The sequence below is a fragment of the Anabrus simplex genome, chromosome 2, assembly GCF_040414725.1.
Source record: "Anabrus simplex isolate iqAnaSimp1 chromosome 2, ASM4041472v1, whole genome shotgun sequence".
In the NCBI taxonomy this organism is placed as follows: Eukaryota; Metazoa; Arthropoda; class Insecta; order Orthoptera; family Tettigoniidae; genus Anabrus; species Anabrus simplex.
In genome coordinates this window covers 698,861,310-698,876,514 of record NC_090266.1, presented here as the reverse complement: position 1 = coordinate 698,876,514, position 15,205 = coordinate 698,861,310, and the positions used below count along the sequence as shown (strand labels likewise).

The 15,205-nt window shown below is 38.5% G+C and overlaps 1 protein-coding gene across 1 annotated transcript in view; it reads left to right on the top strand.

Annotated features, from left to right (window-relative positions):
- Ssadh (succinic semialdehyde dehydrogenase) overlaps positions 1-15,205 on the top strand; it is a 144,977-nt gene that overhangs the window by 87,429 nt on the left and 42,343 nt on the right. Inside the window, exons 5-6 of the mRNA XM_067141311.2 lie at positions 12,885-13,125; positions 13,348-13,511. Of these exons, the coding sequence (XP_066997412.2) occupies positions 12,885-13,125; positions 13,348-13,511 (405 nt within the window). The remainder of the gene's footprint in view (positions 1-12,884; positions 13,126-13,347; positions 13,512-15,205) is intronic.

Here is a 15,205-nt window from a genome sequence, read left to right as displayed (position 1 = left end):
GTAGGGGGGGGGGGGCGATACGGCCGATAGCAAGTTGGCATGGCGGACGTTATAACCATTTCAGTATTTAAAAGAGTAGAGGAGTTTAAATTCCTTGGTGTATTAATCTATGAGCAAAACCAAAGGCAACAAGAACACCAAGCTAGAATAAAGAATGCAAATAAGGCATTTTACTCTATGAGCCCTATATTAGGCTCCCAAGTTTTTAACAAGGAGTGCAAAAATGATCATCTACAATACAATCATTCAACCAGTACTCCTGTATGGTTCCGAGACATGGAGTATAACAAAGAAAGAGCAGCAGCAATTGCAAGTCTTTGAGAATAAAGTTTATGGAAAAATATTCGGCCCATGGTTCGATCCTATCTCTCAAAGCTGGCAGAGAAAATCTAATTATGAGATTTACACCCTCTCTCAACAACACACAATAATGGTTGTGATAGAATCCAACAGACTGTGCTGGACTGGACACGTACTGAGGATGCAGGATAAAAGAGCACCAGTAGATCTATACAAGGGATCTCTTAATGGGTTAAGACCTTCAGGAAGACCACAAAGCACCTGGAAGACAGAGATCAACAAGGTATGCCGGACCCTCCAAATTGATAACTGGGAAGAGCAGGCTCAAGATCGAAAAGGATGGAAGAGGATTGTGAGATCAGCATGGGAACTTCACGTCCCTCAGAAGCTTACGGAGTGAGTTAGTAATGTCTGAAGAAGTCCTATAAACAAGGTTGAAACATGTACCAAAAAATGTGGAATTTGTAATTGTCAATAATAATAATAATAATAATAATAATAATAATAATAGTAATAATAATTCATTGATTTTAGGTATCTGATTGATTGGTATTGAATAGGGTGGAACCAGAATAATTTCCTTTCAAAGTTATTGTATGGTATCTTCCATTTCTATACTGCCAGGATCCAAAAAAAATTGTCTTCTGACAAAATCATTATTTTAAAAAAGTGAAGTGCTTTATTGTGTACTCAAGATTGTGATATTGGTGATAGTACACTCATGTTCATAAAAACCAGAACACCTTGAAAGACTAGAGATAAGAAGTTCATATACACATGGCATGTGCATTAGTATGTTCTGAAGAAATGATTAGCATTTCAACCATATTGGCCCTCAGGTTCAGTGTCAACATCGATATTTTGGCGCACCACTACAGACTGGTAAAATGTGCCTGCGGCTCTCGTTGTTACTATAAACCGAAGGTAATGGATCGGTGTGTCTTAGCAAACGTGCAGGATGCCTCACAGATGTATTCGCGAGAACCGTACCTTCAAATGAGTGAGTTTGAAAGAGGACGCATTATTGGCATGAGAGAACGTGATGCATCCATCTGAGGAATTGCTGCTCATGTGGGACGAACTGTGTCGGCAGTGCAACGGGTGTGTACAGAATGGTTCACAGGTGGCCATAGAACACGACGAGATGGGTCTGGTCACACCACCCAGACCCCCCCCGAGAAGATCGACACCTCATCTAAATGGCATTGCAGGACAGATCTGCATCCTCCTCGGCTCTGGCACAACAGTGGAACAATGTAACAATTGTACATTATCAGAAGTGACAGTCCGTCTCCGTTTATTACGGTCTGGGTTACCTGCACGTCGTCCACTTCTTTGTCTGCCTACCTTTGACTAATGTGCATAAACATGCTAGACTGCAATGGTGTATGGAACGATGTCACTGGGGACAGGAATTGCAGCAGATAGTGTTTTCGGACTAATCCAGGTTCTGTTTGTTTGAAAATGATGGCCGCATTTTTGTTCGCCGCAGACAGGTAGATAGATAGATAGATAGATAGGTAAAAGCCTTCATTTTCTATGACGAAGTTAGGGCTCTTGGCCCTTTCTTACACTTAACCACACACGTATTATTATTTTTTAATACAATGACACTGATTAACTTAAAATACTAAGAACTACAAATAACACTAATGTTTAAGACAAAAATATTAATATATACACGAAAATTATATAGATGTTGATTCCCATAGGGAACTTAAAATATTTGTCCTGAATGAGTAAATTTATAATACCAATATAATGGTCCGTTATTGGACATTATAAATTTTCCAGCTAAATCATTCTTGGTTGCCTGCGTTGCGCCCTCGTGTGCTATGAAGCCTCATAACTCTCATAGTGCATTGGCACTGCTGGTGGCTTCAAGTAGCCTACTGTATGTGGTGGCCTCCACAGGTATGCACTAGACTTGCGTCTTGGGAGGGGTGCTAAGTCCCAACTGACGAGCCCAACTTAGCACACGAGGGCGAAGCGCAGGCAACCAAGAATGATTAGCTGGAAAATTTATAATGTCCAATAACGGACCATTATATTGGTATTATACACGAAAAGAATAAAGAAAGAAAAAGGAACTGCCTACATAATACAGATTTGAAAAAATTCTCATTTCAATATACAACGAAAGAAATACGAACGTAAAAATACTAGTAAACTTAATAAAAATATTAAATGAAATTTAACTAATCGTATCCTTGCAATGCTAGATCTAAGTTAAATACTGTAGTTACTACTAGCTATGTTTAGGCTACTTCTACTTTGTAAATACAGTACGGATGTTTTTAATTTAATTTAAATGTTTATATTAACCCAATTTTTTTTTTTTTTTTTTTTTTACAATAATCTCATATCATTTTCACACACAATCACTCATTCCACTCATACAGGTACCTTGCTGGAATCACTTATCGAGGAACTGCTGGTAAGAGGTTTTAAATATACTTTTTGATGCAGCATCCTTGATGTCTTTGGGAAGAGCATTCGACCCTCCTGAAGCGGTGATAGTAAATAATCGATGGTATGTGGTTGTTCGGAGGACCGGTATTTCTAGGAGGGACACTGAGCGAGTATCATGGAGATTTGGAGACAGGGGGAGAGGCATCACATTAAGTGCATTCACACAACATATACAGTGCCAACTCAAGGCCTTATGGTGTGGGGTGCTATTGGGTACAACTGCAAATCACAGTTGGTGCGTGTCCCGGGCACTGTGACCAGTTTGACCTACGTGAAAGACATCCTGCGACTCGTAGCCATACCCTTTCTGCTCAACACCCCAGAGGCCATATTTCAGCAGGGCAATGCGCAACCACATGTTGCTGCACGAACACGTGCCTTCTTGTTGTCACAGGATATCAGACTATTGCCCTGGCCTGCCCAATCACCAGACATGTCAACAATCGATAATGTGTGGGATATGGGTGAAACGACTGGTGCGGCGCTGTGACCCAATGCCAACCACCAAAGGTGAACTTTGGAACTAGGTGAATGCAGCATGGACGGATATACCCCATGACACCATTCGCGCCTTATACGCGTCATTGTCATCATGCATGGTTAATTTATCAGTACCCATGGAGGACCCAGTGCCTACTAGGCGACAGAACACATGCTGAACATAGGCAACTGAAATGCTAATCGTTTCTGCAGAACATACTAATGAACATGTCCTGTGAATATGAGCTTCCTATCTCTAGTCTTTCAAGGTGTTCTGTTTTTCATGAACATGAGTGTAGTTATACAGTGAACTTGTTAGAGGAGGAGACAGTAATGTGCAAAAGTTGACAATGAACAGACCTGGGATGTTATTGAACTTATTCGAGTAGGAAACATTAATGTGCAAAAGTTGACAGTAAATAGTGACAATAAAGAGAACTGGGGTGCAAACAGTGACCAGATTTCAGATTTTGATTTGCCACTGCAAACACAGATTGATATGAGAAACTTAGATAGCCCAAATAATGTGCAGGCCAAGGGGAGGAACTAAGAAGTGGAAGGGAGCCATCTTAACAGGAATAAATGGAAGAAGAAGCTGAGCAAACTGGTTTTTTATTACAAGTTGCTTTACAGTTTAAAAATTATTACTAAAATTTTATTAGGATCAACCTATTCTTACAATTGAGTTCCTAAAGTTAGGATTTACATCTTATTATATTAAAATTTCATGGGACATGTTTCACCCGTTATAAGGGCATCATCAGCCTTTTTACACTCAAACCTAAAAGACAAAAATCAGGATCCTGATTGTTTTGGTCAAAATATAACATTGAGAATGAGTATTACACAATGTGAAATTGTTATAAGTTCTTAATTGATAATTTACAGTTAAAGCTTATTTGAAATGTTTGCGAAGATATGAATAATGTTGGTGTGATATTGCACTGGTGATTTAAATTATTTTATAAAATAGACAACTAGTCCATATCCACATAATAATAAGAAGGTCTATGGCTAAAGTTGAACCTTGAGTTGCAGTATCAATGTACGAATGAAATTTGATTAAAGGCAACCCGATTTAAATTTGAAGAAAAGGTTGAAATGGACCTTTAGTACCTTAATTAAGGTGACATAGAAACTTTCTTATTGAAAACTTGTGATATTAAACTATAGTATGGTACTGAGTAGGTGATGAAGTTGTTGGATCCATTAATCTTGTTGTTTACAAAGTGGGTCCACGGTCTTCATATCTTTGTCGGAGAAGTAATAAAAAGTTCACAACCGAAAGTTGCCGTCATTAGTCAATCTATATTTATATATATTTATATCTATATTTATATCTATATTTAATGCTACAGCCAACAACAAGCAAGAATGTTCCCATTTAACTATCAGTATAAGAGAAAATAATCACTCCAGCTAGTAAAGACCTACATGGCAACTTTCAGTTGTGAAATTTTTATTAATTGTTCCACTTCAATATGGAACAAAAATGAAATTCATAGCTTATAAAGGGCTGGAGTGTGAAGGAAGCGGCCGTGGTCTTAATTAAGGTACAGCCCCAGCATTTGCCTGGTGTGAAAATGGGAAACCACGGAAAACCATCTTCAGGGCTGCCGAAAGTGGAGTTCGAACCCACTATCTTCCGAATTCTGGATACTGGCTGCACTTACGCGACTGCAGCTATCGAGTTCGGTTGGACAAACTGTGGTGGTGAAAGATCAATTTGTTTGCGTGATGAAAAAAAACACCATTTCTCTAATTTTCAATGTATTGTCTTCAAAATCAGTACACTGAAAGTCAGTATAATGGTCATTATTTTGTACAACTCAGAATTTTTGTTTTGGTACTTAACTTTTATTTAGTAATCAACATCCAATTTTGAAATGTGTAAAAATAATTTTTAACTTTCTATATATCTTATGTTTTTGATAGTTTAGTATTTTAAATAATCTAATGGAAAATAATGGTAATTTACAGCCTGACTGTATAGTTTGCAATGATATAAAAAATACTCCCCTACCAATGTTATAATGATTTAAGTTTATACTGAACTTCACCTTGGCAGCACAGAAATTATTATGTGGCAGTCGTGGGGTTAAATATTGTGTTACATTCTCTGTTTTTATAAGGTTGAAAAGTGCTGGACTGATTTGTAGAATACATTCAGAAATTACTTCACATAAAGAAAGAAAGTACGGAAATACCTGTCACTTAAGATAGAATTAACACAGCAAGTTCATGGACCCACAAAAGTGCAACTTTCTTGCAAAGAGTACTTCCATTGTTACACTGGTGTATAATGTATTGGTTGCCACCGCAGAAATGGAAGGGAAACTGAAGTACAAAATGAGTGAGATAAAGAACTTTGTATTATGTTTGTGTTATAAGTTCAGACTCCAATGACCATTGGAACAAAACTTTTAAGGGATAAGATTTTCATCAGCTATACCATCTTGTAATGACTGTTTGATTGAAATCACAAGGCATATGAACTCTGCTTGTTAAAGTTTATTAACCCCTTTGCTTACTATATAAACATGTGCTCTGAACCTTCGATTTACCATTTAAATTCTGATGCAAATGAGTTTCATATATTGCTGTATTTAAATATTAATATCCCTGCAACTATTTGCTCAAATAATGTGAAACCAGTACATAAATACTCAGAATTAATCAGACCCCTACTGCGGTTCCGGTCTAGAATTCTACAGTCTCGTTAAGGCAACCTGGGTTCGATTCGTGGCACAAACAATAGTTTAGAAATACAAGGAATCTTGAAATGGCATTAACCATGTGTCATGAAGACAATTAGGGAGCTGCTGTGAGTAGTAGCACGTAACAAAGAACCAAAACTGCAGTCGCTGTCCTCCTGTCATCTTCAGGTCACGAGCCAGACAGCAGCTGCCTTGTTCTCCAAAGGCCAACGCAGTACAAATAACTATTTCAATGAAATTTGCTACATTACAGTGAAAAAATATACTGTTCAGCTGCTCTACGACAGGCGTTATTTTGCCTAAACAATCGGTGTTATCCATCTCTTTGTTATTTACGAAGTGCAGATAATGACAAAGTATTACAAACCTTTTGTGTGGCATAACAGTTCTAAATAAAGGTGTTTCAGTTGATTTCTGTGTGCTCCAGTAAGACTGAAGATTGTCTTTCCTAACCTGCAATTGTAGAATGCATTGTGAAATATATGCCTTTATTTCACCAGTAGTTGCATCATACCACTTCGAATCCTGGTTGTTACTTGTCAGTGTTGATAGAACTGTTCCCATATCTGTTTGTCTCATCACACACGCTTTGCCAAAAGTCATCACCAAGAAATTGATCTAGAATGTTTTTAGCCATAACTTCAATGTTTTGAAAAATAGGACTTACCCCAGGAATTACCGTAAATTGCACTTTTGTAGGAATATATTGTAATTGACACATAGATTTCCACTTCCATTCTTGTACTTTCTGTTTTTTGTTGCAGTGCATGGTAACATTTACAGTCGCAACATTTACTTCTGCTTCATCACTCGTATCATTATCAAACTTCACTATATTCACTAGAAGAACTTTAAGATATATCATAATCTTCATCACATTCAATATCTAGTAAAATATCCACAACTTCCCGCTCGGTTATAGCTTCGCACGCACTCATCTTTACAGACTGAATAATCACGACAACCACCTTTAAGCTGTCTTCAAATACAGCGGTTATTCACTGAAAGAGAATGTTTTTTACCTCGCTCCAACACAGATAGGTCTTATGGTGACAATGGGACAGGAAAGAGGCTAGGAGTGGGAAGGAAGCGGCCGTGGCCTTAATAAAGGTACAGCCCCAGCATTTGCCTGGTGTGAAAATGGGCAACCACGAAAAACTATCTTCAGGGCTACCGACAGTGTGGTTTGAACCCACTATCTCCCAAATACTGGATACTGGCCGCACTTACGCGACTGCAGCTATCGAGCTTGGTGAAAGATTATGTAAATACAGTGATAAGAGACTTCCTTGTAATATAAAAAAGCATTTTAATGCCATCTGTTGAATTAATAATCAACTACTTCACTGTTTTGTTGATATCAGAGGGCACTGCATTGCCCCATCGGTTTGGCGGCTACGTAAGTCGAGTCCAAGGTAGCACACCCCGTTGATTTGGCGGTTAGGTAAGCCAAGGGGTTAATTGTTTATTTTAATGTACTGTTTTTAATCCTCGATATTGTATCATAAAAACCTAGTAGCGACAAAAAATTGACAGAAAATTTGAGAGTAAGAAAGTGATACACAACTGTTAATCCTGATTAACAGTGCCAGATCAATGTTTATAAATGTCTGATACTCGAGTGGCACTGTCACTGGCAGGGACGTCCGAAAATCCAACTTGACGATTTTACTTTGGCCACAATACGATGAAACATATGCAATTTTTACATGAATAAGGGATTCCCCACAATTAAAAGCTCTGCCTGTAATTGTTCTAATATGAGGATTTTACTGATATGTGAATTTCTACGCTTTTGAAACTCTGGAAACAGTGTAAAATTGCACACTAAAAAAATGGAAGGCTACCACAGGAGAAAGATGGACTGTCTGAAAATGTCCCTCATTTTGAGCCATCATAATCAACATTAATGGCAGCAGTTCCGATCGGAACTTAGTGATTTTTCAGAGGAAGAATATCAACAGAGTTAAATATTGTAAAGATATGTAAATAACCCTTGTAAAAATTGTACAGTGTGACATTCTAAATTAGGAAGCTGACCATTTGTAAACCTGTAATTGAACGCTCAAAGTTCTTATGAGAAAAGGTGATGGGAAGTAGAATTCGTACGAGAAAATTAAATAAAATGTTGAAAGTAAACAAAAGGCTGTGTTCGTTGCGTGCTGTGTTTACTACTGAATGCGGCAACGCTGTACCCGATTTCGCCATCCCTCCCGCTGTTAATCACACGGTCCAGCGCAAACACAACTTCCCATCAATAAAACTCGTCTTAAAATTCAATATCACACTGTACGGTTACAATGGTTGTAGTTCCTGATAAGCATGATTGATTGCTTCAAAACAAGCCCATATTTCCTGTCGTACGTTTATCCTGGGCTGAGAAAATGTTGCTGTAGAAAAATGATAAAAACTTTCTTCGGGGTGGTTGAAAAGGAGTGTAACTTAAGTATTACATTACGAATACATGTAGCCAAAACTTATACAAGGTGTACAACTTTGCTTACGCCGTTTGCCGATGGATGGCGACAACAGTGCGTAGCGGTCGAACGAAACAGATCGCAGACGTCAGGCAGTTAGTTTGAACCTCAGTCAACATAACCCCATTCAAACTTAGTCGATGTGTGTCTGCATCATAAAGTTGTTCTCGATTGAGCATGGCAGTGTACGAGCCAAATTCTCAGCATTTGCAGGAGGTGTTACCGTTTTGTTTTAATATAAAGAAAACAGCGGCTGAGTCTCATCGAATGCTCTCACGTACGTATGGTGAGGACGCTGTTAGTGTAAGAACATGTCATGAGTGGTTTCAACGCTTCAAGAACGGTGATTTTAACGTCGAAGACCGGCATAGTGGTGGAAGAGAGAAAGTTTTCGAAGATGCAGAAATGGAGACATTGCTGAGTGAAGACTCGCGTCAAACTCAAGACGAATTGGCACAATCAGTGGAAGTGACACAGCAAGCCATTTCAAAACATCTCAAGACCATGTGCATGATTCAGAAAGAAGGAACTTGGGTCCCGTATGAGTTGAAACCAAGAGACGTTGAACAGTGACTTAAAATGGGTTCATTACGATAGCCCTAAACGCAAAAAATCATGGGGATATCCCGGCCATGCTTCAACGTCGACGGCAAAACCAAATATTCAAGGCTCCAAGATCATGCTCTGCATTTGGTGGGACCAGCTCGGCGTCGTGTACTATGAGGTGTTAAAACCCGGTGAAACAATCATAGTTGATAGTTATCGAACGCAATTAATGCGTTTGAGCAGAGCATTGAAAGACAAATGGCCGCAATACAGCGAGAGGCACGATAAAGTGATTTTGCAACACAATAATGCTCGACCCCACGTTGCAAAAGAGGTCAAAACATACCTGGGAATATTAAAATGGGACGTCCTACCCCACCCGCTGTATTCTCCAGACATTGCTCCCTCTGATTATCACCTGTTTCGATCAATGGTGCATGGCCTGGCTGACCGACACTTCCGATCTCATGAAAAAGTCACAAATTGGATCGATTCGTGGATCGCTTCAAAAGATGAACAATTTTTTTCGACACGCGATTCGAACACTGCCCGTAAGATGGGAGAAAGTCGTGGCCAGCAATGGACACTACTTTGAATGATACATGTGTAAGTAATCTGTTTTATTAAAGCCTCCAATGTTTGGGACAAAACGGCGGAAGCAAAGTTGTACACCTTGTAACAATGTCATTACCATCAGATGAGTAGTTTTCCGTGTATATATTTTTAAGTGAGCAGTTCCTAGAGAAGCAGCCAAAAACCTGGACAATATTTACTACAACCACTAATTGAAAAAATTTACAAACTTCAAAAAAATGTGTCTTGTATGTTCTAATGCAAAATTAAACCAGGAAAATATTGGTGTAACTTATTTTGCAATAGGCCTATTGGTTCATTAGTAATTAAAGCCTAAACTTGAGTGTCCATAATTTTAAAAAATCCGACAGTACTTTCCGTCTTCACCGATCGGTTCCAAATCATTGGATTGGACGAAGTGGACCTGTACCTTGGCTGACCCATTCACCATATTCAGCCTCTTTAGATTTTTTCTCTGGGGAAAGTTAAGATACTATTTACAAGGACATACTTACACACCAGATGATATGAAATGACATTACTGCTGCCTGTGCTGAAATTTCTTATGAAATGCTAGAACGTATGCATCAGGCTTTACATGGCAGCCTGGAAGCTTATATTGGAGCTCGTGGTTATGATTTTGAACACAACCTTTGAAGGGTAGTTCTCCTTCAGAATCTGAAGAAATTTATTCATTTTTTCTGAAGTTATTGCTGACACATGGACTGGTCAACTGCCGGTATTGACAATTTTCAGACTGCAATAAATACCATTGACATTCTAATTTACTCTAGTTGTTAGTGTCAATAGATATTGTTCCATTTGAAAAACATAACTTTCTAAAATAAATTCCCATTATAATAATCATTAAAATCTCTATATGGGCTACAATTATGAGCCCTTGGTCATACTTCATTTCTGAGAAAACAGCACATCAGTGGCACATTCCATTTCAGAACTATTCGGGGTGCAAGTTTTAGGCGATACACTCAGTGTAGTGCGTATTTCACCAGGGAATGGTAATTCAGGGAGACAAATGTAATCAACAGGCAACACGACCAACTAGAAGTTGCAGAATCAACGATTGGTCACCTCCATCTATATCTGATATTAGAATGTATTTTTTTGTGGAATGACTTTTATGCCGTTTGTGCTAATGTGCTGCTGCAAAAAATTTCAATAATTTCCTATGCTCCACTGTGACGGAAAACATCCAGTATTCAAGGGGAATCATTTATATTATGTACATATGCATGTTTATAGCTAGTGTTAGCTATGTTTGGATGATTTTTAATTTGCTATGTTATCTCCCAAATACTGGATACTTGGCCGCACTTAAGCGACTACAGCTATTGAGCTCGGTGTGTTCAGATTTGTTGGCTGTGTATAAAGAAGAGGAAAAAGTGCGAGTACTGTACTTATTTAAGTCTAGATCCAGAACATTTCCCTGCCAAAAACTACTGCTGTGGAAGCATTTTAAGCTATGGATTTATGATATTTGTGCACAACTTGAAAAAGGTGTCAAATTCTACACAAAGCCTCTCATGAAGCTAAAGCGAAGAGGAGACCAGTTGTTATATTAGTCTGCTAATTAGATACAAATGTCATTTATATCCAGTAAGAATTTGTTTCCGCTTCAACGTCCTCGTAAAGACAACAGAGCTTCAGCTTGCAAAGGGCAGTGATGGGAAAAGTATAAAATAAAGGTAACTGGTTTGAATTAATGTTACCTGATAAATATTGTACTCAATTGCTTTTTTTCAACAAGTAATCAGTAAAATTACACTTACCAGTCTTTACAGAACATCAGTCTTGAAGAAATCAACATTTTTTTACATGGGGCTGGAATGATACCAGAACTTTCGAAATGATTGCTCCCAAGCAAAGTTTGCATTTTACACCCATGTTCTCATTGTTTTGAGGGCCAACTAGTTCAAAATACTATTTGACATATGGGAATGTAATTTCCCTGATCACTTCAGTCACGTGTTTATTCCTATTCCATTATTGACAGCATGCAAACTCATAAAGTCGTAGTTATCTAAATCTCAACGAGTAACCACAACAAGGAGCGAGTAAATGAACGAATGTGCATTGTACATGTGGCTTTATACCCTTGACATGATGCATTGCAAGTGCTGGGGCTCCAGAGTTACTCTCAGTCCAGTGTACTGTATATCAGTATCTAGAATGTTAAGATATATATATATATATAGAGAGAGAGAGAGAGAGAGAGAGAGAGATATGGGGGGGGGGGAAGGATCACATAATAAGATGAACACAATGGCAGGTCAGTGTGGGAAGAAGGAGCAACAGAAATAGGAGATGAGGACAAACATGAGAACATAAAACAACAAGGACAATCTCCAATTCTTCATACACTGCCATCTTCAAATAGATAGGCTCTCGCCTCATCACTCCCAGTTCTTTTACATCCATGAGTGTTGATGCCCACCCTCCTGATGAAGCTGGAAAGTGAAAACAAGCTCGTCGGAGGCTGAGAAGAAATGGAGATTGTCCTTGTTCTGTTATGTTTCCATGTTTGTCCTCGTCTCCTATTTCTGTTGCTCTCTCTTCTCACACTGACCTGCCATTGTGTTTGTCCTATTATGTGTTCCTGTCCTGTTCCTCTCTCTCTCTATACATGACTTGATTTGATACTTGTTCCTTTCCTACACTTACAGTTACTAGAATGTAATGATTACAAGTAAAAGTTATTTAAAAAATTCAACTAATTCAATTGCTTTTGCCTGATTACTTTCCAACTTTGGCAAAGGTTAATGTCATACAAAGTAAAACTGCTCTCTCGTTTAACAATTCATGACCTAGATGTTAGGCTTCTTTACACAGCAATAAATAAATAAATAAATAAATAATAAACATCAGTCAGTATGCGCCAAACAATTTCTCTTGCTTTCTGGTACTAGTCCTCTTGTTCATCTGTTAATCCTTTTAGGATTGAGCATGTTTAAGCAAAGTGCACCAAAAAAGACCAGCTGTTGACCAGATGATGTGTAGAAGACTAAGGTATATTTTGAAGTTCTCCTTTCATCAGTCCATGACGCAGTTTGTAACAAAGATACCAATATGATTTTCTTCCAAACTGTTGGGAAGAGTATACATTTAATTGCAGGGGAAAAAAAAAGGGCAGATGGTCTCTTTAGCTGGTGCAGCCATTTGCGATATCATCAGTCTTCCTCTCTCCCACCCCTCAAATGTGTACTTTAATGATAGATCCATCAGTTGTTCCTACAAGGTCTAAATAATAAGATTATTCACTTCAGTTCATCACCTTACCTTACCTGAACTGTATTTTTAGTGGAATTTCCCAATGGCTATGATAACAAGGAAGGCTGGCGCTGCTCTTGCTGCGGGATGTACTTGTGTGGTGAAACCAGCAGAAGATACTCCATTGACTGCATTAGCTCTAGCAGCTCTAGCTGAGGAAGCTGGATTTCCAAAAGGTGTATTCAACATTGTAACATGTGATCGAGATAATGCTCCAGCTATAGGAAAGATGCTTTGCGAGAGTCCATTAGTAGCCGGAATCTCCTTTACAGGTTTGTTGCAAAAATATTCATTAAAGCTATACTCAAAATAGTTCATGAAGAATCTGCATTATGAACCCATAGCAAGATACCTACATTTTATTTTAATATGTCCTATTTTTTCCCCCTCTCTACACTAATTACATATAACATTGCCTACATTTCATGATTATAGGAGTGAGTTGCACTGACACCATTATATAAAATACAGGGTGCCTGGATTTCTGTTTACAGGTTCTACAGAGGTAGGCAAGCTGCTGTATAAACAATGTTCTCAAGGAGTGAAACGCATTGGCCTAGAACTGGGAGGTAATGCGCCATTCATTGTGTTTAACACTGCAGACGTGGATAAAGCTGTTGTGGGAGCTATGGCATCTAAATTTCGCAACTGTGGTCAGGTAAATGAACGTTGAATTCTTCATGTGTTAACTTATCATGTGACCAATTGTTTCAGAGGATTTTGTCTTATATAGGGATTTTCATTTGTGTTTTGAAGAATCGCTGTCATATGAAAGTATTAGATATTAAAATCTCTTGAATAATTAAGAGAATCCTTATATTCTCTGAAAGAGATGAAATGTGTACTTGGTCAATAATTTCTTTTTTTTTTTTTTTTTTCTTTTTTTTTTTTTTTTTTTCTGTAATAGACTGGAATATGTATACTTTCCATAATGGCTGGTTTTATGGTCAGTCCTTGGACCGGTCTGATGCAGTTCTTTTCTTTCTTTTCGTTTCGGCTGTCAGAGCACTCTATATCGTCTCTCGCGCATGCATGTTGGTCATCCCCCTCCATGCATGCGCACTAGCTATTCCCTCCTACCTCCGACATCCGCTCCCCCACGAGCAATCTATAAAACTCGACAACAAGGTGTGCTCTTTGCCAGTTTCTGCATGGAAGTTGGCGCTGCATGGCTTCTTGCCTCTTCAAAAGAAGCCAGCAAAATTTTTGGTTGGAGGCCGGGAGGTGGCCCCCAGGGGTGGGACGAGAGGACCCTCTCCACCCCTAGGGATGACTAGGGGTCAATGACCTTGCCTGCACGAAAAATTTTGACTCGGCAAAAATTGAAATTTCCCGCCAAAAGCATGGGAAAATGCTGACATAGCACCCATTGTTTCAGAACATACTTAGCCCCCCTACTATTGTTGATTATTAGCACTTAAACAGACTGGTAACGTTAAAAGGGGCACTCCATGTTCATTAGAGAGAAATATAATTGAGAAAACTGACTAGACATTAAATGTTATCCTACAAAAAGGAAAATTTTACATAATCCATGTATTAACACATTGAAGACCCTGTCTTAAAGTGGCATATGGGCAGGCAGACTGCCATATTTTGAAGGTTTTAAAAAACTGTAGAAAATAATGGGTAAGTTGCAATTGTAACACATTTATATCATCAAAAAATTTAAAGTGTCTATTTTGCAGATTAAAAAGTTGCATTAAGATCTATTGAATACTTTTCACATTACACATTTTCCAATGGCATGCCTTTTACAACAACAACAACAACAAAAAGTCTGACAACAAAGTATTACACCTAATGAGCTTGAGTGTGGAATATTTTGAAGCATTCAGGGACACAAAGTGCTACAGAACACATTGAATACCACCAGCATGTCTCTTTTCTCATTACTTTCCCATTTTCCGCTTTTCTTTTATCTGCACAGATTTTGCAAGTGCGCGTTGGTTGTGCTTTCTTTTCTGTTGGAGGAATCCTCTCAACAAAATGCCATCCCAGCAATCTGTTGGAGGCTGTACTTGATCCTGGTTGCTGGTGGACATCTATTCCAGATTTTGCTAAAAGAGCTTCACCTAACTCAACCATGAACTGTTGGAGGTGGAAGTGTTTTCTGTTACACACATCCCGGGTTTCCCAGTACAATACAAATGCATTTGTGATTGCCATATCAAACAAGTGGAAGAACAACCTTTTCCACTATTTCAGTTGCTTTCTTAAAAAGGGATAATATGCTGTTATCTGATCACTCTTGTCTACCCCTGTTTTATACACATTGTAATCAAGGATAGCATCGGATTTAGATTGGAGCCCTCTCTTGTGCGAACAACATCAGACGAGGCTGCTTTGTGA